At 40.2% G+C, this 14,942-nt stretch overlaps 1 protein-coding gene across 1 annotated transcript in view; it reads left to right on the forward strand.

Moving 5' to 3' along the window:
* NRXN3 (neurexin 3) overlaps window positions 1-14,942 on the forward strand; it is a 1,753,959-nt gene that overhangs the window by 1,577,858 nt on the left and 161,159 nt on the right. The window contains exons 18-19 of the mRNA XM_052647275.1: window positions 552-641; window positions 6,126-6,433. Of these exons, the coding sequence (XP_052503235.1) occupies window positions 552-641; window positions 6,126-6,433 (398 nt within the window). The remainder of the gene's footprint in view (window positions 1-551; window positions 642-6,125; window positions 6,434-14,942) is intronic.

Below are 14,942 nucleotides of genomic sequence, written 5' to 3' on the forward strand. Positions count from 1 at the left end.
CAATGGGATGCCAGGGCCGCACTTTACGGAATAAGAAGTCTCCGTCGGCCATCAAGGCTTGAATTGTTTTCTTTGGCAAGGTAGAGTAGTTGCAAACCCTTAAGAGGAGAATAAGGAAGCCCAGGGCTCCGTTCTTTACTGTATTCTGATGGGATACAGTAAAGTGAGTGTGGAGCATGTGTGACTGAGACACCGAGGGTCCTGATACGCACAAGTCAAGGGGGTCCTTGTTCCTCCATTGACCCAATCAAGGTATGGTTGGAGAGAGGTGAAGGAGAGAGAGGGTAAACCTTTCTGTAAACAGCCATGCCTCTCACGGATGCCCATCCCCAGCCACTTTTCCAAAACTTGATGGAGCACAGCATAGCTAAGAATAACCTGACCTCAAACCTGTCAACCAAGGGCAGAGTGACTTCAACTCCACCTCCACTAAAGATAAATTGCTATCTATCTCTAAAAAACTTCATAAAACGCACCAAAAACCTAGGATGTTTTTGAATGACTTATTGACTTTTCAGATTGTTCTTTAAGCTGTTTTTTAAACTTTAAAGGCAACACTGATAATGAACGCTTCCAAATGGTAAAACAGAAAATCCCCTTCAAATATAACCGGCCCGTAGAAGAGTGGCTGCAGGAAAAAGGTAACTGTCGTTAAAACTTTCATTTTAAAATCATTTGACTCTAAACCCTCATTTTTAAAGCCTGCAAATAAATGTTCCTTAAATGATAATCGCCTGCTGCATAAATGACTGTTTTAATTTTCATTATAATTTGTGTCAGCTTCCACCTGCCGTATGTTGATAAATCATGCTATAATACATTGCCATTAAAATACAGTTAAAGGGACTGACATCTAGTTTTCTATCAGCATGACAACCACCAACAAGAAATTTCAGGAACCTCTAAAAAAAAGAAATGTATTATGGCAATTTAACCACTGCATGACATTATTTGTTAATTTGTTTTAAATTACCTCTTATACCAGAGCTTTCTAAAGAAATTTCAAAAGAACTTATTAAACTTACATCTTGAGGCTGTTTTGGCTTTACTATCTGTAGCATGGTTAGCATCAACAACAGCAAACAATCATAGATTGACTCGTCATTTAACTGCTTAAACAAATGTTGTAAGGGGAGCCATGTTCTTTAACGTTTGTTTTTAAACAAGCAAAGAATGAGAAGGATGGATTTTGCCTTCAGAATTAAACTTGCACAGGCAAAGATATTTCATAAGAGGTTAACGGCATCCTAGTTACTGATGGAAACTAAAGTAAATAAATAAATAAACTCATTCTACACTTCAGTTGTGTGGTACCCTTGTGTCTTTGATACTTATGCAACAACAGTATAAGTAGCTGGAAAATGAAATGTTAATAGAAGGCAAAACAGCAGTTTCTCATTTGCCAAAGAAAACAACCACTTGGTTAATGAAAGAGGGCAGCGGTTACATGTGATGTTAGAATTTTCTGTGTGACTCCTCTTCATTGGGAGGTAAACTATTGCCTTTCAATGAAGAAAGACCTGACTTGAACAAGCTGGTGACTGTTTTTTTTCCTGAGCCAGTAGTGACTTTTGTAGTTTGAGGTGGGTTTTTTTGTTTGTTTTCTTAAGGAGATCTTAAGTGAGTTTTTAAAATATGTAGAGATTTGATTGAGTTATTTATAAAAAGTAATGGGGTATGTTAATATGCAACGTAAACAAAAAGACAAAGGACTACTACAGTTTCAAGTTGAGTGAAAACATTCAGATATTTAAACACGGAAAATCCTCACTGAGTCTTAACTGTTTGCCCTGTTTTTAACGTACGTGGTCTAATTAAAAATAAATTAAGAATAACTCTAAAAAGCAAATAATTTTGTTTAGTAATCACCAGCTCATAAAGTCCCTTTAACATTAGAGATGATGACTGCCTCACTTCTTAAAAAGGAAAAGAAAATTTAGATGCATGTCTGAGTCTCATGTGCCTGAGAAAATTTTTTTGTTGTTTCTTTCAGTTCTATGTTAATACTATTTTCTTTTACTCCATTGCCTTTTGAAGTCTAAGTTCAGTAGCATGCCAGGCATTTTCATTTGTATTAATCATTTTAAAGTTATTAGTAGGCTTTTAGTTTTTTTCCAATAGCATTGTTATCAGTTGGCTTTTATATAGAAGGACGCTTCCAAACACACAATAGAGGTTGAATGGGTGGGACTGGGTAAGGGTGGTTTGGATGGGAGGAAGGGAGGAATTTGTTTCTTAACTGAGTATGTATGATTATATATGCAAATAATATTGAAAAGAATTCTATGCGAACTGAGGGGTTCTCTCTTCTACATTATTTTAGCCAAAATCACTTTTTTGTTTCATTTAGGTAAGTAACATCTATTCATTCTATTGCCTAATCTCTTCCCCTGTCTAGCCAACTTCCCCTTCAAAGAAATAGAAAATGCACACTGAAGACCTTGCAAGGACATGGAGTTAGGAAAGGGTGAGTCCAGAAAGATGATTAGGCAGAGGCATTAGTAAGTACTTGGACTGCTCTGTTACTTGGGCAGAAACAGTTGCTTCTGTCATTGGAGAGGAGATGTGAGTCACAGCATTCCCTAGCCTGTTTTCTGGCGCTGTCTGCTATTGACTGACTTTCTGACCTTAGACAATCCACTTAACCTCTTTATATCTCAGATTTCCCATCTGAGGAGAGGAGAAATAATACTGCCTATTCCCCAAGGGTGTTCTGAGGTTTAATTAATTAGTCTTTGTGCAACACTGACTGGAAACATGCAAAGATTTAATTTAAGCAGTACGTGAACTTGGTGTCCAAATGAGGGAGGATTTAATGACTTCCAAGAGGATGGACACCCAAAATAAAGCACAAAATAACCTGCTACAAAGCCTGTACTGGTATTGTAGTCAGATTTTATATTATTGGTGATAGACTGGAATCCATTATCGGATTGTAATATAGATAGAATAGTGGTCATCCCTTATTAAAAATAAGGAAAAAAAGAAACACGATTGATCATAATGAGTGACAATAAGGAGACCTGGCACTGATTTTGAGAAATCATGGGCAGATGGTAAAATGTTCTGCGGTCGGTCCCTTATGTCCTTCACAGGGAGAGGGTCATGATGATTGTTTCTCACTCACTCACTCACTCCTGCTTCCTTGAGAGAGTGAAATTGATCAGAGGAAAAGATTGCAGAAGACTTGAGTATCCCACTCTTCCTTTAGTGCCTGCCAACATTACTATTAACCACCTAATCTACGGTACAGAGGGCTGGGAAAGGGGTTTAGAACATAACAAAAGCAGATCCAGCAAGATCCATGAAACAGACAAATAAACAAAGACCCAGATACTTCCTATGGCATGATGGATACCTGAAACATATCCACTCCTTCCCTGTTTACCCCACCAGTGTCTTGTTCTCAAGAAATGATTAGGCAGATCTCTCTGTGAAAGCAGGAAAAGCCAGAAATGAAGCTGTGGTTTAATTGTGTAGCCCAGGAAAGGTCTTGCCTTGCTCCACACTTGGGTCTGTCTCGAACAAGCAGAGACCACTTTTTGGAGTGAACCGTGGCAACTGGAATAAAGGAGATCCATCATTTCTAGCCAGTGTCATTCAACTTTGCATTTCAATTCTCTCTGACCTTCCTTTCATTTGTAAGCATAGGCAGAATAACATCACTAGGAAAATAAGATGAAGACCATTATAGATGTGGAGTACTTCTGGGAGTATTAGAAATGCAAAATCTACTGTAGTCAGTTATAACCATCAACTGATCGTCAGTGCTGGGCTACATATTAAAAAGGCAATGAATAAATATTATGGCTGGCCAACAGTTATGTGAATGGAAGGGATATTATGGCATTGGGGCTATCTGGTGCAAGACACTAAACGTTAGCCCTACAGATCTCCTATTAGGCAATTTTTTATTATGTTAAGCTACTCCAAATGCCTATGCAAAGCTGAGAGCATATTTATTTTCCCCTTCCATCATGGCATTTCTTTCAGTAGTAAGCTTAGGGCTCCCAGGAAGAAAGCTGTTGTCAAAAAGCTAAATAGTAATGAGGTATGAGCATTACTGTGCATTGAACTTTTTGCTGCATCTCATATGAAAAGTGAGAGGTCAAGAATAGGCAACGATGTGTGTGCATGGGGCACTGAAGGAATTGATGGGAAAGGAAATGGAAATCTATTAGATCTATTTGATTAGTCCCTTAGGATCTGGGCAATTTTGTTTTTAAAGCCAACAGATTCCATTTCCATGCTCCACATATTTTTATAGACATTATTTTCACTATAACAAAATTATCTGGCCAATTCTCCATAGTGTAGTGTTTAAAGCTCCCAAAGGGGTATTATTTATCAACCATTCTTGACTAATATGCCCTTAAGAGTTGCCTGATGAGTGGATTGGGCTCTTGTACAGAGAGTTCCCACTGAGTAGAGGTGTTTTCCCTTTTCTACCTCTTGCATTTCACCCATTTTTATACATTGAGAAGGGATTCCACATTATATACTAGAAATTCAAGGATACTAATCATTATATAGATTTAAGGGCTTCCAAGGTGGTACTAGTGGTAAAAAACCTCCCTGCCAATGCAGGGGACATAAGAGACACAAGTTCAGTCCCTAGGTTGGGAAGATCCCTGGAGAAAGAAATGGCAACCCACTCCAGTATTCTTGCCTGGAGAATCCCATGGACAGAGGAGCCTGGTGGGTTACAGCCCATAGGCTTGCAAAGAGTTGGACGTGACTGAAGCGACTTAGCACACACACAGCACATAGAGACTTTAAACACCAGATCTCAGTCTTTAAAAAAACATACTCCTTTCAATTAAACAGATGAGTATAATAGAACATTGGTTTCAGTCATTAATAGCTTAAATAACTGCAGCAATATTAAGAATGGCTGGAGCATTGTTTGATCACTAACGAAAATGGAGGAAAAATTCAAAAAGGATAAACTTTATTCCATTAAAAAAAAAGTTTTTCCATCTTTCTCCATATGGAAAAGCAGACAAATCATCTGGAGAAACAATAGAATAGAAGGCTTTGTCTTTCAAAAGCTAGGTTTTTCTGGGAAAGATCTCAAGCTTAAGAAAAGCTTTTTAAAATAAGGATAGTTGGGGCATAAGATAAGTCGACTTATTCTGTTCTCTGTTCTGCCATGATTTCATTCTGATAGTTTTCTGTACACAGAGCATAAATGGTCCCCCAGATAGGAACTAGCAATAAGGTGAGCCACTGTGTCTTCAATCCGTTAACATGCCTGTGTATCATTTTAAGGTGTTTTGTGTGTTGACTTTTTCATTAACACCTATCCCTCCTTTTAAAATTTGTTGATTTTGAATGATGTCATTTTTCTTTCCCCCTTTCTCACTGACATGATCAATGCCTACTTATTTTCCATACCTTTGAGAGAGATTTAATTGTGAGACCATGGTCTCTCCCCTTCCCCAAATGAGTAAAGACAGAAAATAATCTGCCGTGAAGTTTATGAAATAGCAAGTATAGATAGAATATTATACATTAGGAAAAGTTCTAGGAAATCTTGTATTTCCTAGAGGTGTTTATTTTTATAATAGCTCCAGGTCTCTTAATTAAAATCTAATTTAATTTCAGTTAATTTAATTATCAGACCTAGTTTTAAAATTCAGTGTTCTGAGTTACCCCACTGAGTTTTTATTTGCCCTATATATTCATCATTTTCATTATGTTACTTTGTAGGTTAAAAAAGTCAGTACAATAGGTATTTATAATTTATTATTATAATCACCTGATTTGAGTTGTTTTCTTTTTCTGTCATCCACAACTGTATACCCTGGAAGACTGCAGTACCACTCATCATTGAAGCAAGATTTCTCCTGCTTCACAATAAAGAAGTAGACATTCAATTATTCAGGTTGTCTAGGATATTCAGCTAGACAGTGGAAGAGATAAACATAGGGAAATGTTATTTGCCAATGTCTAGATTGAATTTTTGTTACTTGCCAATGCCTATACTGAATTTTTGCTATCCAATTTTCTCCCCTTCAGTTGCTCAAGGAAGCCTGTTTTGATGTCTGGTCCATTCAGACCAGGTAAGGCAAACAGAGAAAAATGTATGGAAATAATGATGTTTCCTCCACCCAACCCACTAGGCCGGCAGTTAACCATCTTCAACACCCAGGCGCAAATAGCTATTGGCGGAAAGGACAAAGGACGCCTCTTCCAAGGCCAGCTTTCTGGGCTCTATTATGATGGTTTGAAAGTACTGAACATGGCGGCTGAGAACAACCCCAATATTAAAATCAATGGAAGTGTCCGGCTGGTGGGAGAGGTCCCATCAATCTTGGGAACAACGCAGACGACCTCCATGCCACCAGAAATGTCTACCACTGTCATGGAGACCACCACTACAATGGCCACTACCACAACCCGCAAGAATCGCTCCACAGCCAGTATTCAGGTAGGCCTCTCTCCAACATTCCCTGATTCTGCATCTTTGTCTTTGAGACCCTGCTATCATGGTCATGTTGCTTGGAAGCTAAAGTGTCTGAATTACTGTTTGTAGGAAGGACACCTACAGGTGCTCATAGTAGTAACACCCAGGAGCAGAGAAAGACAAAGTAATTGTTAAAGAAATTATAAATGTCTGGTGCGCACGCATGGGTTATTATTCTTATTGTATCCATCACTGAAATGATAAAGCTGTTATTCAAGGTGAGAGATGGAGAACATTTTCACTATGACATACACTCTCCTCTCATTTTATTACCTTTCTTTTCAATGGCAGAAAAAGAAAAGGAGGAAAGGAATATTTGTTAGTCACAGGAAAGACTATTCTAGTTAAATTCTATTTGCATCCTCCTGATGGCTTACTATTGGGACATGAATTGTTCATTTCTGAGGCCATGTGGTAGCATTAAATCAAGGGTAGATGAAGCTGAAGTTTCCCTCAATCTTTATAAAATGCAGTACTTGTAGTTTATAAGTGTTGATTAATCACTTGTTATTTTTGGTTTACTTTGTTTCTTTTACATTGTATTGACCAAAATCCTAATTATATTAGCAAATTTGAAGGTCTGAGTTTAACTATGTAGGAAGTTTTTGTTAATGTTTTTGTTTTGTCACTTAAAAGTAATTGTAGCCAAGCTAAATCTTAATGCTTTGCTGATTACTTGGCTTCTCATAAATCTAGATATTAGAGGGTAGAAAGGTAGTTGAATTATTAGCCTTAAATGCTCTGGCAAAAATAACACATTCCAATTGCTCATGGGGAATTGACCCTTAGACTAGTTAGTGTCTGTAGGAGATTCAGTAGATCAGTACTTGTCCTTTCTGTGTCTTGGTTTAAGACATTATCCAGGGATTCAATTTAGTCTTTGACATCACTTTCCATTGATTTCACTGGCCACTGTAAACCTGAAGTCAATAATCAATTAAATCTCTGATGTGTTCTCATTCTTCTGAATTAATCTTATGTGAGTTAGGTAGTGGTAAAATTGTCTTCCTTTTCCCTTGTCTTTGAGTAGACATAGCCAGACAGCTCCTTCCATGATTCCACAGGAACAATCGGAAGCTGATTCACAGATGATGTTATCAGTACAATTTTATGTGTTTTAGAAAGGCTACTGAGGAGCTGGTTACTTCACAGTCTTAGAGTTGCACATGTTGTTACATTCAGACCTATGTACGTGCTCAAAAAAAATAGCTTCTTCTCCACTGATATTAAAGCAATAACTCCTGACACTTCACTCTGCTCACTGAAAAGAAGATAAAAGGCAATATATATTTCTATTATGACTCTCCATAGCTCTAGAGCAGATCTGTTTATTGTTGGTGAAAGGATAGTTCTGTCTGCACAGGTCTGGTTCTGCTTCTGTCAGAATACATTCCACTAACTCTGTGGGAAGCAGAGGAGCAAATGGCTTTTTCTTCGTAGGAATGGGTGGTCCTGTAGTCTTTTTCAAGGCCATGTTTTTACTGACCTCAGAAGGATTTAATGTTACCTGGGGATTTAGGGACTAGGCCATAATAATGATCAGTTTGGGGCTTTCCCTCCAGGGGCAAATACATATATGGGAGTAGATTAAGTATTTGTACAAACTAAGAAAGCCTAGGATAGAAGGTACAAAAGTCTTGTAAGCGGTTCTGACTCTAGACATCATTGGACCTGTTGTCATTTTAGAGAACAGCAGCTGCGGACAGCTGGCGGATGTCAGCTCTGACAGCCTCCTTTCTGATGTGTCTCTGTTCCTTTAGTCCGGTAATAATTGGATCACGTCTGCATGGCTTTCCTTTTGCTTCTAAAGACAAGGCTATAAAAATGAGTTATAAACCTGTTGATGCTTGTTGTTTTTAAGAGTGTATAAAACCATTAAGTGCTATTGGAGAAAAGCCAACAGATGAGCAGAATTGGAATAGATTGGAATGAGAGATTTAAAAGCCCCATATTCTTTGTAAAGATTAGCTAAAGGAAATAACTATGCCAAGGGTTTTGCACTTTTTGTTTGGCCAACCAGCCATAAGAACTTTGCCTTGGACTCCAGAAAAAATTTAGGCTGGACAGGTAGACGCTGCTGTGTTTAAAATAGATAACCAACAAGGACCTACTGTATAGCACATGGAATTCTGCTCAGTGTTATGTGGAAGCCTGAAAGGGAAGGACTTTGAAGGAGAATGGATCTATGTATATGTATGGCTGAGTCTCTTTGCTGTTCACCTGAAACCATCACAACATTGTTAATCAGCTATACTCCAATACAAAATAAAATGTTTAGTGAATTTAAAAAAAAAGAGGTTATCAATAGTGAACACCTGCACACATAAAACTCAATAGCCTGCCTATCTCCAAGTCTGCCCCTTAAGTACATTCTGTAGATCATATCAAGCTTGTGTTAGGCATGTGGACCCAGCAACCCTTAGATTCAATCCAGGGTTTTAGACGGTTTCCAGACTAAAGACTCTGGGTGAAGAAAGTCACTCTCAGAAGTTCTAATGTGCCCTGTGTGAGCCAGCTAGTTTTCCCGGATGAAATGGATTCATAAAGATTTGAACTCTGAGTAGCATTGAAACATACATTACCATATGTAAAATAGATAGTCAGGGGGGATTTGCTGTATGATGCAGGGACCTCAGATCCAATGCTCCCTGACAATCTAGAGGGGTGAGATGCGGTGGGAGGTGGGATGGAGGTTCAAGAGGGAGGGGACATATGTACACCTCCGGCTGATGCATGTTGATGTATAGCAGAAACCAACACAATATTGTAAAGCAGTCATCCTCTAATTGAAAATAAATTAATTTGATTTTAAAAATTTGATCTTTAAGAAACCTTCAGGAAAAAAATGAGGTGAGGAAGCCTGGATTTTATGTCCATAGATATCATTCACATTTTCACCTATGTGTGAAATCTTAGACCCATTTCTAAGTGACTCTGTTCTGTCCTCCTTGGCTTTGATAATATTGCTAAAGTTGCCCTAAAATTTCACTCTTCCAGGAGAAACAAAATAAGCATGTGGATTCACAAATATAAATATCTGGTTATTTAAAAATCCACTGGTTATTTCTTTAAGCATAAGGTAAAAAAAAATCATTTGAACAGTTCATTTCTAATAGACCTTGGTTAATGTTGATTTCAGATCAAAGGAAAACTGCAAAGTGCTTTTAGTGATGCTCTTAGCCATGTGTGAAGGTGAACAAAGAGTTTTTGAACTGATGGCCCTCTAATGCTCCAGCCTCCTGGAAATAATTAGCATTTTGATCTTTCTGATGCACTAGTGTGTTACAAAATACTTGTGAATTACATGGACTATGTTCAATTACTCACAGCTATGGTGCCAAGCATTAAGTCTTTACCCTACATTAAGAAGGATGTCTCTGGTTATTCCCCTGATTGAAAAAGAAAGTTAAGGTTGAAAGAAGAGGTGGATACATTGAGAAAGCAAATGGATGGGTGATAATTCTCAAATAAAGATCTGGCACTTAGTAGGTGCTCAATAAACATTTGTTGAATAAATCTGAAAATAAGATAGGCTTTATAATGTGCTTTGTCATTTAAAAATCAGAAGTGGCATGGCTTTTGGAAGATTTTCCCTCTACGATGATCACTGGGCTTTGGGCAATTTAATTTTCTCCCCTCCAGTGGTAAAACTATAGAAGACTGATGAAATGCATGTACTTGAAATCAGATTGTCTGAGTTTGGAACCTAGTTTCCTCTTCGTATTAGCTAAGCGACCCTGGGGAGGTCATATATGTTGCAGTTTCCTAGCTGTGGAGACAACCTGTCATCATTAAGTAGCTGGAAACAATGATGTCATTAGATCTCATGGTTTTATGGGTCAGAAATGTGGGCAGGGCTCAGCTGGAAAACACTGAAAGCCAAAGGAGAAGGGGGAGGCAGAGGATGAGATGTTTAGATAGCATCACCGACTCAGTAGACATGAATTTGAGCAAACTCTAGGAGACACTGAAGGACAGAGGAGATTAGTGAGCTGTCCACGGGGTTGCAAAGAGTCAGACAGGACTTAGTGACTGAACAACAGCAAAAATAGCAAGGCAGGTCTTCTGCCTCACGTGGACCTGGCTGAGGTCACTCGGTGGCTACTCTGGGCTGGAGGCTCTGGCTTCACACGTGCACCTGGGGCCTCAGTGGATGAACTCGACTCAGTTGTGAACATGTCCCTCTCCGTGTCTCTAGGACTCCTTTCCTGGAGGCCTAGGTCTCGTGGAGAGAGTTTTCCAAGTCTTGGATACATGGAGAAAGGAGCGAATCTCAGGTTGGTTGAATGTACGAAGCTAAATTGACAAAGTCAGAGATGATGATTCCTAGAGAGATAGCCAAGTTCAACTAGAACAGAAAGTGTATAGAGGAGGGTTGGTGGGAGGTCAGAGGCTCAGATTCTGAGTGTCTTGGCCTAAAACTCCCTCAAACAGAAGAGGTCCTAGAGGGGAGAACTAGATCAGGTTCCCTGTGGGTTTCACTGCCAGAGATGGCCCCGAGATCATGCAGGCACGTCCATCACCTGACATCTGACCCCAGTGCTGGGGAGCGACTATTGAGATAGGTCAGTTTCTAAAGCGGAAAAGTTCAATTCAGGCCACATTCACATTCCTGAATCTTCAATCAGGACAGAAGGTAAAAGTGAGAAATAAAAGTCTTTTAGGGATCATTGTCAGCCACCAGGACCAAAACGTTCCTGCAAGAGAGGAAAGGGCCAAGAGGAAAATAGTTCCAAAAATAAGGTGGGTTCTCTTCCCTTAGCGCTCTAGACCAAGTTATTAGTCAAGAAAGAACTCAGTGTGTTCCGTGCAAATCGCCGTTTGGAATCGTTTATAAGCTTTTAGCAGGAGACTGATCGTGACCCACTTTTGCTGAACTGGGCATTGGTAAAGTCATCTTGGCATTGGCCAGGGCTGCCCGACACCAGAAAACTACCAGAAACCAAAACACTCAGCCTGGACTGGAACTACTCCTAATAATAGAAATGAAAGACGTGAAAGCTTTATGAGATTTCACTCTTACCTCGAACTCACAAGTTTGGTGGGAAATACATGGACCACTTTCAAAAATTGCAGAAGGAAGCCGCAGGTTTTCAGGTTTTGTAACAATTCCTTCATGGAAAGTCCTCCCCATGGTCTGCTTTTATGCTGGGCACAGTCAGAAGCACCCTTCAGCCTTGATGTTACTTATGGGAAAACAAAACAAAGCAAAACTTGTGATTGAAAAGTTTATCCTTTACATGTATGTGTATGGCTGAGTCACTTTGCTGTTCACCTAAAGCTATTACAATATTGTTAATTGGCTATACGCCAATATAAAATTAGAAATTAAAACAGACAAAAAACCAGCAGGCTAACCTGCCAAAAAACAAAAACAAAAACAAAAAAAACAGTTGATCCTTCTCACTGCATGTTCCTGATGGAGTCCCAGTGTGCTGAAGGGAAGAGAGAGCAATCAGAGTCAGAATTTCTAGTTGGACCCTACATTCTTCCAGTTTTTTAGCTGTGTATCTCTGGGTGAGTTGACTAGCCCATCTAAATTTCAGTTCTACTATCTATAATCACCTGATGCAAAGAGCTGACTCATTTGAGAAGACCCTGATGCTGGGAAAGATTGAGGGCAAGAGGAGAAGGGGACGACAGAGGATGAGATGGTTGGATGGCATCACCGACTCAATGGACATAAGTTTGGGTAAACTCTGGGAGTTGGTGATGGACAGAGAGGCCTGGCGTGCTGCGGTTCATGGGGTCGCAAAGAGTCGGACACGACTGAGCGACTGAACTGAACTGAATTATCTATAAAATGGGCTCAACAGCATCTTTACCATAGGCTTGTTGTGAGTAATACATACAGGCAGATGTGGAAAGAACTTAGGCCATGCCCTAATTCCGTAAGTTTTCACTAAATGCTAGACATTGAGAAAACCACTTCAACCCAAGAGACTCTCTCAGGACTCACAGATCCTCATAGAGCTTAGCCTCCTTGTATGGTTGGATAAACACAAAAACAATTTTGTCTATACTCACACAAACCCATTATTACCCAGGATTTCCTTTGAGGGTTCCAGATTGAATCATAGCCCTGAACTCATCAATTAGAAGGAATTTATGGAGTGGGAGTTAGCTGGGTGGTTATTACATACAAAGCTTTTTGTTAGGACGAAGTGTGTGAAGCTGCCAGTTTTGTAGGAGCAGAGGGGTCAGATATCAGCAGCTTCATATGGTTCCACAAATAAATGACACATTCATTTTCAGTATGTTGTTATCCATGGGGGTTTGAGATTCTGGCTGGAACAGGTTTCTGAAGGTTCTTTGAACAATCAGACTGTCTTGGATTGGGATACAGGATTCATCTACCTTATTCCAAATACCATTGCTCTAATAGGAGGTAAATTATGTTATACTTACCTCCCAAATTACCCCTCTGGGCCCCTCTACCTTTTCCCTGCTGCCATCAGCTTGATAGAAGTGAGACATGGGAGTCCACACAGATTTCCATCCCTCGCTTTAGCCATAAGACAACAGAGCCTCCAGGGGAAGTTTATTTTAGGCTCAGGGCTCAACTAATATTGATTAACGGCCTTGCATAACGTGGGGCTCCAGGGCTCATTCCTTTCCTGCCAAGCCTCATAACTGGGGGAGGCAATGAAGATTTGTCTGTCTAATTAGACTTCAGCTGCCAGCCAAGAAATACCTTCTGTTTCCTCTTTACCCTCATGCAGGTACTTTCTTTTGCCCTCTTGGAGGACAAATGGGAAGGGGTGGAAGGAAATGGACTCTAATTTACTCGTTACCTAGTAGAACCCTTCAGTGACATTTTCTCTCTGGAATTGCATGGTTCTAATGGGGGAAAAAAGGAACTTGATGGGTTTACCTACCTCTTAAAGACTTAGGTGTCAGCAGTACAAATAGATTAGTACTTCCCAAAGCTGAAAAAGTCCCTGAAAGGATCTCTGAGAAGGTCCTCATCACATACAGGCAGGAACTCTGCAAGATGCTCAGATAAGTTGTAGAGATGCCCTTCTGATTAGCATGTAATATTTATAGGGTAGAATCACTGACCAGAACTGCTAATAAAGCACTGGATCTTATTTTTAGCTATTTGAATAGCTGAGAGGGACGTGTAGCTCTTGGCTACTCACTATGGGGGTCTTCAAATATTTCTTTTTTCTTTTTGTAGTTGCACAATGTGGGATCTTTAGTTGAGGCATGTGAACTCAGTTGCTGCATGTGATACCTAGTTCCTCCACCAAGGATCTGACCCTGACCCCTCCATTAGGAGCCTGCAGTATTAGCCAGTGGACCACCAGGGAATTTCCCCAAAGGTTTCTAAAGCTCTTAGTGATTGTCCAATCACCTAACAGACTACTTGGCCGAGTATAAAGCCTGTATCTTTACCGTGTGCTGTATGGATCTCTTCCGTGCTCTCTCTCTCTCTGATGGTATTTTGTACCATCTTGCTCTAGGCACACAGGTCTTCTTGATCTTCCTTGAACTTAGATCCAGGAGAAGGGAGAGACGAGCGAGGGCTGTGCAGTTGCAGAGTCTGATCTTGTCTCTATTTAACATGTTGAGTTTTTGCTGATCAATAACTTTTTTTTTTTTTTTTTTGCATTGATGCTGACTTCAAAACATTGCAATAAAGTATTCTTTATCTCTGATGACTGAATTTGAGGCCGTTCCTTTAAACGTTACACAATAGATGAGTGCTTCCTCCTTAGTCCCAGCCCTGCTCGAATGTACCAAGCACGCCTGTGGCTTTTCACTTGCTGTTTCTTCTGCCCGGTGCAGCTCTTCCCAGTGATTGAATGCCTCACTGCCTTACTGTGTCCAGACTTCTGCCCATATGGCGCCTTCTGCAGCGGCCCTCCTTGACCATCCCCTGTGAAATAGCACTCCACTCCCTGTCGCCTTCTGCTTCATGGTTTCTCAGAGCAGTCATCTCTACCTGACATGATATCACACGTTTGCTTGCCATCTCTATTTGGTGAAAGGTGAGTTCTAGGGTGGCAAGATACTCGTTTCAGGTGCTATCAGGGCACAGAGTAAGCCCTCGGGCAGTATTGCTGGAGACAGACGGATGGACGGCAATCCACTAGCACCTTTTCAGGGAGTACACAGGTCTTATGATGCTCACAAACTGAATCCCACTTCCAAGCACTCTCTCTGCCTCTGCTGCCTCAGGAGGCCCGTGCTCTGGCTCTCTCATGAGGCTCACCAATAGGAATGGTAGTCAGCAGCGGTTTGTTTGTGGGATGGAACCGGTGCCCTCTGCGGTGAAAGCGTGAAGTCCTAACTACGAGACCAAGAGGGGTTGCCCTCAGCAGTGGTTTTGCTGCTCCGGACTCCTGGCCTTGTACAGTTGCTGAGTCTGATCTTGTCTCTATTTAACATGTTGATTTTTCGCCCATCAAGAAATCTTAATAGTAAGAGTCCAGAGACGTCTCCTTGTATCTGGTATGCGAGATTGTTC

The sequence above is a fragment of the Budorcas taxicolor genome, chromosome 10, assembly GCF_023091745.1.
Source record: "Budorcas taxicolor isolate Tak-1 chromosome 10, Takin1.1, whole genome shotgun sequence".
NCBI lineage: Eukaryota > Metazoa > Chordata > Mammalia > Artiodactyla > Bovidae > Budorcas > Budorcas taxicolor.